This window comes from Schistocerca piceifrons, chromosome 1 (assembly GCF_021461385.2).
Source record: "Schistocerca piceifrons isolate TAMUIC-IGC-003096 chromosome 1, iqSchPice1.1, whole genome shotgun sequence".
Taxonomy (NCBI): domain Eukaryota; kingdom Metazoa; phylum Arthropoda; class Insecta; order Orthoptera; family Acrididae; genus Schistocerca; species Schistocerca piceifrons.
Window position 1 is genome coordinate 774,531,032 of NC_060138.1, and position 12,104 is coordinate 774,543,135.

At 37.6% G+C, this 12,104-nt stretch overlaps 1 protein-coding gene across 1 annotated transcript in view; it reads right to left on the reverse strand.

The window, feature by feature from the left end:
• LOC124712492 (colorectal mutant cancer protein) overlaps positions 1-2,636 on the reverse strand; it is a 613,504-nt gene extending 610,868 nt beyond the window's left edge. The window contains exon 1 of the mRNA XM_047242790.1: positions 2,142-2,636. Within this exon, the coding sequence (XP_047098746.1) occupies positions 2,142-2,272 (131 nt within the window). The 5' untranslated portion in view covers positions 2,273-2,636. The remainder of the gene's footprint in view (positions 1-2,141) is intronic.
• Between the last annotated feature and the right edge of the window lie 9,468 nt (positions 2,637-12,104).

The window sequence follows — 12,104 nt, forward strand, 5'->3', positions numbered from 1 at the left end:
AAGGACAGTAGTGTATGAGCCTCTTGCATACTATGTTATCCAATCATTATATTATTAACACGGCTGCACCATCTTCCAGTGCCTTCAAAATTGTTTATCTCTAACATTACAAGCAGTTCTTCCACTTCTCCAGTTGTTTCAAAACACAGCATTAGCTTCCATCATTAATGCTGGACACATTAACACACACAAATGTATATAACAGAGAAACTTAGAATTAACTGACAATGTTTATGTCAAGTTTCTTTTTACCACTACATAGTAAAATCTGCAAATTATTTTCTCAGCACAACTATTAATTTGGAATTTAGTGGAGGTAAAACTTTAGATCTTTATTGAAATTGTATTGAGTGGTACATGGCAAATAACCATTTTATGTGCATGTTATGTGGACATCATAAGGAGATGAATATATGTCAACATATTTACCCAAAAAATAAGAAAATATATCAAACAGAATGTAAATTAAATAAATATAGATTTTTCACTGAATGTGCTATTAACACTTTTGAAGACTGCTACCAAAGATCATAATTATGGCAACAGACTTGCTTCAAGCCATAAGACTGCTAGTACAACCTGACAAACAAATGTACCCACATTAAATTACTGTGCTCAAAAAGCTCCAAAATAATGTAAAATTTTATTATAAATGGCAGAGTCAGATGATAGTATTGCAGATGATCTTCACTGCTTTTTTATGGTGTTATGGCGTGGTTTCCAACAGAACATTGCACAACACATTTATAAACATATGGGGTCTAATCAAGGTTGGTTATATGATTTTCTCTATCATCAACCATTTTTATGTACTAAATGTGTGGAATTGGGTCCCCTGCCCCTTGCCAGGTACACCCTTGAATATGACCTTGTCTAGGAAAGCACTGCGGTGTTCAAACTAATGTTCAGGTTGAGGACAGATTTACTTAAGATTTAAAAATCAAACCAATTATTTTGATGGCTGTAGAAAAGATACACAGAATTATATGTTTTTTGTTTGTAATTGGATTTTAGCACTGTTTGTTGTTCTGCATTCATGCATACCTGTTTTTTGTTGTTATAAAGGAATATTATTAGATATTTCAATTTCCATTGCATTATTATTTATGTATCAGGTTCCATGGGATCATATAGCCCCAAGCCAAAGCTACTTTGTCATGAACATATCAGGACATAGTTTCAAAATGCTGATTACAGGATTTATAAAGAAAAGAATTAATGTAAAAACTGTTTTAGATTATGCAAATAGGTAACACAGAGAGAAGAGTTCTGAAATGCTACAAAGGCACTCCTGTACAAACCAGGTGCATGCTACAAGAAAAACTTTCAACTTGGATTTGAATACTTGGGGTTTATCAAACTGTTTTTCATTTCTGCTGGAAGTATACTGAAAATGAAACATGCTGAACAACACTGTCAGATTCTATGTACATATCATTAATAGTATTTCCAATTGGAATAAAATTGTACATAACTACTGGCAATGCAAAGTTCAGCTTTGGCATTGAGATACAACACTCATATTCTACAACCTTTATTTTGCACATGTTAGCATAACTTCAGCACAAATAAATTATATACGTCCAATTTTAACAGAATTGTGTAAAATAGTGTTGATCAGTAATGGAACATTGAATGCTTAAGTATGGCTAAAACACATTCTTCTGATATATAATACTCCAACCAATCTAGCACTATTAATATTTTCTAAAACAAACAGATTATCAGCAGACATTACAATACAAGACAAAACTCTTGCAAATGTTGCTAGAGGTGACTGCAAAACCAATTTTGCACTCATGCATTTTACAGCTTCATATTTCCGAGAAGATAAAGCAACTGACAGTTGGACACAGGTACTTGATTCAGACAAGAAGAAACTGAACATCGTTTGTAGGACAAATGTAGAAGGGACCGCATTAATAACAGAATGTTTCTTTCTGGCACTACTGCTTATGTACCAACAAGCCCTACCATTAGTATTATTGAACCATTTACGGCGGTGCTAAATGTAGATTCTCTACTAACAGAAGTAAACATGAAAAGACCACAACTGCAAAAACCATGCCCTTATAGGAACAGCTATGTTTCACTGTGTGCTGCGAAGTTAGAAATTATTTTTTTTGCAATATGGCACTCACCTGTCAATGTAGCCGTCTCCATCACCATCGCAAGCCTGAAACAGTTTCCTCACACGATCTTCATCACACAGTGAGCTTGCATCTTCACTCGCAGCGTATAACTCCGAATTTTGTTCCGTATTATCTGCCATTTTCACTAATGTGGAAGCAAAATATAATCTATTGTAAAGAAACGAGAACACGTAAAGTACGTTTCTTTTCGGAAAATGACTTGGAATATTCTACACACCGCTGTTATGTTTGCGAAATCGTGTATCTTTATACTGTACAGCTGCTCTTTACACACTGTTTTCATTTAGGAAAATGTATGTCACACATGCTAACAAATTGTACACTTAACTACACATTATTAATTAAGAAGTCAACCGTCTAGTTTCGCACTGTGTTTATATGAACCACTCTTAACGTCAGGACAGATATGAAATCCTATTATCAATGTGAGGAACAGCTAATTTTCACAAACATAAACAACGTGATCACTGTAAATATTGTGAAGCTGTCAACATAATTCGCTATCGATTACTTATGTCATTCGATATATATCGATACTTTCCGTAACCCGTCCGATACTGTGTTTTTATATATTTATTTATTATTTAACAATTAACACAGCTAAATACCTTACAGTTGCGTTAAAAGGAAGTCTATAAACTAAATAGAAATATAGTTTCAATCTTTATGCAAAACACGATAGATGGACCGTCTTCCACTTGCTCTCCTTCGCATGTGCTTGAAAGTATTGGCGAAACTTGATAACTCAGTTTCACTCCTAATAAACAATGCTCTTTCAAAAGTCTTCAAAACTGTCAGTTGTGCTTTAGGTAAATAAGGTGCTGCATTAATCACATATCCGGCCTAGATACTTCATTTAATTCGGAATTAATGGCAAATCAGAGTTGTCTTGGAGACGGTAAATTCGTGATGATCCTATCCCAACCCGAGCCTAACTTCAGTTTAGATCACGAATGTAGGACCTATGCCTACATGGTGTTTCCATGATGATGATAAAAATTTCAGGGAAGGTGAAGAAGAGAAAATGTATCGGTCTGAATTTTATTCAGTCACTTATAGTGAACTGTAAATCCTATCGCAAAGGAACACTGCTCCAGAACCCACACTAAGTCTGCTTAGCAAAAGGAAGGAGATGATGGATACATACCCACTCTTGGGCGCAGACTGTGTTCGAAATGCAAGGGTGGAGGAAGGGGAGTAAGAGATATAAGCCCTCGCATATGATCAATTCGTCAATGCGCCTGATGATGGCAACATAGTCACTTGCTGAAATATTGTGTCCATTGGACACTCACATCCAGCTGTTCACCCATGAACTATTTATAATGAACTGCACTGGGAGACGCTGAAGAATCACATTGCGTAGCTCTACAGAAAGGTGGTTTACCACAGCATGAAAATACTTAACAAGCTGTGCCACTGGAGGAGCTGTTTATTAAGTTCCTCTGTATTCCTTTACAAGATGGCATGAGGACTGAGTGGTGGCAAAATTTGTCAAGATAATGCATCACATTGACCCAGTGGAAGCAAGAAGAATCAGCCTAGCCATAGTATGGGAGAGAGAGCATGCTTTGCTCGCTTGTGCCTGTACTCAACTAACAAAGAACTATTCGAATTATGTCTACAGTTGGCCATCCAGTTCAGTTCCTAAACATGGAAATGGATTGATGGTGCCAATTGCACCACAGCTTATTCTACATAAAGGAAGGGCACTGCACGTCAAACAATGAAATTTGAGACCACATCAGAGAGAATACCTTCTGATGCTCCTTGTAAGACTATCAACAATCTCTTGGCTGAATAACTGAATGTGGACATGGTTTTAGTTCTTAAGAAAGGACCAACTCCTAAATCCACGTTGTCCTTGCAATAGTACATGCAGCTGCAAGACTTCCACTTCCACCTGAAGCAGCTGAAGAAGTATGTCACAGAATCTTCCATGCTCCCAAGTGAACTAAAACTATGAAAAAAAAAACATCTCCAACAGGGAGACTCTGGCCATATGTGAACTAAGGCAAGATCCAGTTATCAAAGTCTTACCACCCAGCAAAGGTAATGCAACTGTGATCTTATGTCATCATGACTACAGTGAGAAGATTCAGGCTTGCTGAAAGACAGTTCATATCAGAAGATCAACACTGATCCCACCAAGACTTTATGGACTTCCAGACATTCTCCAAGATGGGAGCATCCATGCCCCTTTGTCAGCAGTATTGTTGCCCCAACATACTCGCTTGCTAAATACCTGAAGAATATGTTGGACTTACGTTGGAAAATATCTGCATCACACTCACAACTCTGTGGATTTTGCTGGATGACTTAACAACTTTGAGCTTAGTGATTCTGATATCCTTTGTAAGCTTCGACATTGCCTCTCTTTTCACCAGAGTGCCTTTACAAGAATTTGAACCTCTGGAATTTATTGGCTGGAAATTTGACTGAGAAATGACCAATCTGGGACGGTTTTATTAAAGAATCTGTCATTATGATAATGACTACATCTTCAGTAAGAAGAGGAAGGATACATCCCACAGTGAACTGACTTCAGGGGCAGGCGGAGAAACAACAGAGATGCCACCAGCAGTCATCTGTGGGTGGGAATCTCAGACAGAGTGGCTTTGTGACGGGGGGAAGGGATACTGGTTATGAAGGTCATTATTACGAGCTGAAGGAAGGAGTTGCCATGAGGAGTCCAATTTCACCAGCTGTCACCAACACATATATGAAACATTTTCAGGAAGAAACCCTGGAATCAGTCTAATGTAAACATACCTGTTTCTTCCAGTATTTCGATGACACCTTCATCATATGGCCACACAGAAGATACAAGCTAAATGATTTCCTCAGACATTTCAATTCTGTACACCAAAACATTAATTTTACCGCAAAAGTTGATGTGGATAGAGAGCTCTCCTTTCTGGATGTCATGGTAAAAAGAAGAGTGATAGCACATTGGGCCACAGCGTGTACATGAGAAGACACAACCTGATTTATAGCTTCTGTATATGGTCAGCTGCCACTACCTGGTGCAGGAAGTGACATGCTCAAAACTTTGGTATATAGGGCTCATACCCTCTCTGAAAATGAGAACATCAACAAAGAAATTGAACATCTGAAGACAGTGTCCCATAAAAATGACTACACAAAGAGGCAAATCTGAGGGCTCTACATCCTACATTGGCTGTACGAGTGGCAGAAATGGAAACGGAACCTTAGGAGGATGTGACTATTGCATTGTTCCATGTTATGTTGCATTATCTGGAAGGATAGGATAAATTCTTCAGAAACATCAACTGATGTCTGTTATCCAACCACCAGTTAAAACACAGGCACCACTGGGTTGTGTCAAGGACAATCTTGGACTACAGATATCCAGAGTCTATCAGATTGCCTGCCACTGTAGCAGGACTTATTAGGTCAAATGGTGAGTACTCTCAAAGATCATTGCTGAGAAAACCAATAGCACACCAGACTGCAGCAGCCCAACAAGTCGAAAGTTGTGGAAATTCAGCGATCGCAATTAAATGGAATGTATTATGACCCTATCAAAAGCCTGACATTGATGTCTAACTTCTGGGACTATTTTATTAAAGAATCTGTCATTATGATAGTGACTACATCTTCAGGAAGAAGAGGAAGGATACATCCCACAGTGAACTGACTTCAGGGTCAGGCGGAGAAACAACAGAGATGCCACCAGCAGTCATCTGTGGGTGGGAATCTCAGACAGAGTGGCTTTGTGACAGGGGGAAGGGATGCTGGATTTGTATCCTACTTGGAAGTGTACCACATTCAGAGTGCCAAGTCAGATGGAGGAGTGGGGAAGAGATGTAAACCTCACACCAGCTCCCAGACATTCATTTCTCCAGCATACCTTATGATGGCAGTGTAGTCACTTGCCGGAACGGTGTGCCCCTTGGGCACTGGCATCTGGTTGTTCACTAATTAACTATTTCATCACAATGAATGTAGTTTACAAACAAAAAATAATAAACAGCATAGAAAGTTCTAAGTTCCTGGGTGTGCATAATAATGAAAACTTCAGTTGGAAAAACCATATCATAGATTTTATAAAACATTTATGTTCAGCTATTTCTGTCATAAGAATAACTGTCAACTTTAGGGACAGTTAAGTTAATGTATTTTGCATATTTTAAGTTACTGATGTCTTATGAGACAATATTCCAGTATAACTCCTCACTTATGAAAAAAGTGTTCATTACACAAAAAAGTAATTAGAATTATATATTGGAGTCCACAAACTTACATCCTGCAGAAGTTTGATTAAATAATTGGGAATATTAACCACAGTCACACATTTATTCTCTCATTAAATGCACTGTCAATGATCCATAGCAGTTTGAGAATAACTGAGATATGTATCAGTACAATGCTAGAATCAAAAATGACCTTCAGTTTCCTGTAGTGAATCTAACTTTGTCACTGGGAGGCATGCAATGTTCAACTATAAAACTCTTTGATAATCTTTCCATGGAAGTAAAATATCTGACAGATAGCAGAAGTGTTTTCAAAGGAAATTAAAGTTTTTCCTCCTTAACAACTACTTTTATACCATAGAGGAATTCTTGAATAGAAATAATTAGTCTATTACAAGTAATTGTCTCTGCAGTCTTTTGTACAACTGTACTGTTCCACATTACAATATTTATTGTGAATATGACTGACCACTATATGCTGATGAATAACACTGATAACCACAGGTAAAAAATTAAGAAGTGTTGAAAATTACAACAGAGAAATAACCGAGGTGAAGAATCACTGGTGTCTGGCCAACCAGGTGTCCATTAACAAAACAAAAACTGAATAACTTTATTTTAATTTCAGAACAACTAAGTCTGAGAATAACAATGTAAACTTACTTAGACTTACAACTGGTAAAAAATTATCATGGGACAGATAAATAAGCTACTTAAGCAGCAAACTTCCAAAAGTCAATCAATGGAAAATCCACAATGGAAACTAACAATATTATGAAAAGGATAGTTGCTACTCACCATATAGTGGAGATGCTGAGTTGCAGATAGGCACGAGAAAAAGATTGTCACAATAAAAAGACTCACAAAATGAGCTTTTGACCAACAAGTACTTTGTCAAAAATAGAAAATAGACATGCAATCTGATGTCTATTTTTGACAAAGACCTCGTTTGCTGAAAGCTCATTTTGTGACAGTATTTTTGTTGTGCCTTTCTGCGACTCAGCATCTCCACTATATGGCGAGTAGCAGCTATCCTTTTCATAATATTGAAACTTCCAAAAGTACTATATTTGTTACATAAACTAAGGTAAAATTTCAGTAAGGTTATGTTACTATACCCTTATTATGCATTCACCTCAATGTGGAACACACTTTCTCTCTTTAGTGTTCAATCCTGAGGTTGATTTGCAGAAATCTGCCATACACCATTCCCTCCTTCTGTCTGCATCCTCTTCATTTCTCTATATGTGGGCAACCCACATAATACATAATCTGTTGCATGTATGACACCCTTGGTCATCCTTGGCAACACTTTCCTGCAATAGCTCCTTTTGCTATTGCTCCAGTGAAGGGTTGTTGTGTCTTAAAATGTGTCCTACAAGTTTGTCTCTTTTTTTCTGGACATGCCTCCACTCAGATCCGGTTTCCTCCACACTTCTCAGCATCTCTTCACTGGTAATTCTGTCACTCCAGCTGATCTTCACCGTCCTTCTGTAACACCAAATTTCCATGGCTTCTATTGTGGAGAAATGCATCTGAGTTGGCTTACATTCTGCAATGGCATAAGAAAGGTATTAAATGTAGCCTAGATTTGTCTCCCAGGGAGACTTGCAAATGTTTGTTCAGATCACTTAACATAATAATATCCCATAGCCTTTACATTTTTCTTACTTTATCTTATGCCAAAGAATATTTACATAAACTTAAACTAAGAAATAATGTTCACTTACACAATACAAGAAATAGCCACAAGATAGATTTACCATACTCAAGACTTCATCACACATACAATAGCCATAAAGACATGAGCCTGAAATTCTTCAACAAATTACCAAAAAACAGCGCACTTGACTCCCTTACACAAATTTAAAAATGTTTTAGAAACCTACCGAAGAGAGCATGAATTCTACCCAGTGGACAAGCTCATGGAAAGTTATGTACAAGAATTGTGCTTTGAGTATTTGTAACTGCGGTAACCAAAACCAACTGTGGGAACGCCTTGGGCTGCGGATCGGAGCCACCAGGCGGGGAAGCCGGCGGCGGTGGAGCACGAACCACCGGGTAAACACAAGGATGAGTTGTATGACAGACCAACAACAACTGACAACGACTGACTATGACCGACACAACAAGGAAGAGACAAACAACAGAGGCTTGTAGAAACCACAACACCAAACGCCAACAGTAAATCCACTCGGAACCAGAGCCTGGCAAATGTCAACAACGAGCAACGACCAGAACGCAGTACCTCCGAGATAGAGATGCAATCCAGAGCGAGTACCAGACTGGCTGGACTAGGACAGACCGGGTCCCTATATACGAAACCGGAGGGAGCGGCTATTATTCGCGGTCTGCACGTGGTGTAGCGGTGGCACTCTCGCTGCGCGAGAGCCGCTGCGCGGAAGAGCCGCTGCGGACGCGGAGCCCTCTATGGGTTGGCCACATCCATTTGTTCTGGCGCGTGTTCGGCGGGAGGTACTAGAGTAACTGTGTTTGTATTTGTAAGTGTGTGTACGAATACATTGTATGTAATTAACGTTCTATTATATTTAAGCATTCATATACCAGTATATGCAAAGCTGTTCTATCAACTATATTTTTTGACAAGGTCAATTGTTTGTAAACATATGGAATTGGTGGCCATGCAGCTCTAGGCACTACAGTCTGGAGCTGCGAGACCGCTACGGTCGCAGGTTCGAATCCTGCCTCGGGCATGGATGTGTGTGATGTCCCTAGGTTAGTTAGGTTTAAGTAGTTCTAAGTTCTAGTGGTCTGATGACCTCAGAAGTTGAGCCCCATAGTGCTCAGAGTCATTTGAACCATATGGAATTGGTGATGATAAACACTCTAAACAGAACATGGAACTAACTAACTGACTATATTTCCAAGACCATGCCAATAGTTAAAGGAAACAGAACAACTGGTACCTGAGTATAACTGCAGAGATCAACAAACTGTATGCATACCCAACTTTGCAAAAGTGTTGCTTGCTCAAGTGAATGATGAGTCTTCAATCACAGTCAGTCAATTGTACATTGAATAAGTAAAATAGGTGAAGTACACTGTACTGTGTGTAAAATAATACAAGAATAGCTACTAAGCTCAACCGTTCATAGAAATTGCTAATTTTAACTTCTGCTGACTTTTTACCATGTGTTGCATTGTGTTAACAGGTGCTGTAATTAATATCGTTTATTTAATGTTTCCCCACTCAGTATTAATTTTACTCCTATAATATCATTTGTTAATAAGACACCATGTTTTGTATTGTGAAGACACAACCCCATCCACGGAAGGGTGGTGCCTTTCATGCCTTTGCATTTTAGTCTTGTTAGTAGAATTTTATGATCAACATAACTGAGATATGTAAGAGTAGGCATATAACCTTTCACATTTGGAGTGCATTATAAGAAACTTCTAATGGGTGTGTGACCATGTTGTATGTGGTAAAACTACCAATGTTTCCACTGCTATTGCAGGCAACCTTCATTTTGGTAACTATCTGAGAAGCTGAAATGATGGTAGATTCATTACATGTGATGTAGTCATCACACCAGAACAGTTTATTTGGAACAAAAGTATAACTGAAGGTCATTGAATATAGCAAGAGGATATTTTTTTTTCTTACCACCAGACACACATGAAACATTACCATGGGAAGAAAATCAAAGGTGGATTCTAGTAACCCTCAATGGTGCAATCTATACCACACGAGAAGAAGTCAGTCTTTGAAATCTCCATGTCTTCTCAATGGATTTCTCCAGTACCTGATGGAGCAAAAAATACTTTCTGTTGGGTGCCTGTAGAGTGTTGGAACACCTGTTTCATATGTTTCCAAGTCTATCACTGAAACACAGTAGTCAAAAATATGTTCACTGACTTGACACTACTTTCCACTTTTGTGTTTATAGCCCTTCCATTATTCCTTATATTATACCAATAGAAGCTTATACCGGTATTTGGAAAGATACATCTGTTTAATTTGTGACTTTCAAATGACGTTCTAATATGCTTAACTCATCTGTAGAAATAACTTTTGATTTTTCAGTTGTTTGTGTACGCATAAGAAGTTCATCTTCATTATTTAACAGATTTCTTACATTTTGATGGAAAAGTTTAGATGTGTTTTATTCTTAACATTTTTATTGTCCAAGATGCCATTTTTTTCTCTCCACTAATTGCTGCTACTGTGTTTATAGCCATGCTGAGTGTAGCTTCAGGAAATGTTAATCCTACTTTACATCTACACCTAAATTCATACTCCACAATCCACCGTGAAGAAAAAATTAGACTAATCAGCGTGGAAATTGAGGCACTTAGGCAATCATTCTTCCTGTGCTCCATATGAAAGTGGAATGAGAAGAAATCATAATACTTGATACAACAAGACATTCCCTGTCCCAAGCACTTAACAGTGATTTTCAAAGTGATCTCATCTTCTCTTACTTGGTCTTAATGTTGCACTAAATTTGGCTCTAAAGTTCATCAGTTTCTCTAAGGGGCCCCCAGAAGAGGTGCTCACTTTTAGTCTACACCCAGAGGAAAAATAACAAACGCATGAAATCTCAGAGCAGCAAAGCATCTCAGTAAGACAAAGTGAGAGCGACTGTTTCTGTAGTAAACAATTTGTTAATATTAATTTAAGTTATTGTATTCCCAAAACACAACAGCACATTGTGAGTTGCATGTAGAGTGGGTGGCTGTTAACCAATGCTTGAATTATCAATCCACTATTGTATTTCTGCTACAAATAAAGTAACTCAGGTCCAAAAGTTCAACACTGTCTGCATAAAATCAAAGATCCATGACCTCAAATGATTCTGTCCAGTGACTGTCAGAAATTTTCTAAGTCCAGTGACTGTTCGAAATTTTCTAAATCCAATGACTGTCAGTAATTTCCTTAGTCCAGCATTAACCAGAATATTTCTAAGTCCCACACCCTTGCAGATTTTCTCCACATACGACTGCATGGCAGTTACACTGCTCATCTCCAAACATACACCATACTGTTGCTACTCACAAGAGACTGATCACAATACTTTCTGGCAGAAGACTGACAATGAAATTTTCTAGCAAAAAACTGACCACAACAAAAGCTAGCAAAAAAACTCACCTTTAGCACTCTTTTGTTCCATTATTTATACTTGTGCCAACCATTTTCCAGGCCAATGGGGCCACAATTTGCATCACCATTTCAACGCTTTTCATTTTACTTATAAGTTATACATGTCAGATGACACATCTTAGCACACTCTATGTGTTTGTAAATTTTCTACAATAATTACTTATGCCACAATCTATAAATTACTAGAATTATTCTTAGCAGAATAAATGTTGATGCAAAGACAACTTACTTAAAATTAGTACAAAGCTATAACATTCTCATATAATAAGAAAGGATCGATCACATGCCTTTTATTGTGGTGGGTTCTGCATCAGGCAGCACCCCTGTTGACTCATCTTAAGACTTACTTTCTCAGGCTGAATTGAATTCCTCACTTGTAATTTGCATTTACATTACTTCTACCAAAATTATGTACAAAATATAGAAAAGTTCTAAAGCATGTAAGTAAACATTAATTATCAGTTTTTGATATTAGAGTAGTATTCTACATTTAATAGCTCTGTGGAGTTAGTACAATAAAAATTAAAATTTTTCTAAATTTATGACAAGTGATACATTTTTATCACTCATTATCTGCTCACCTAATTGATTAGATTAGATTAGATTAAT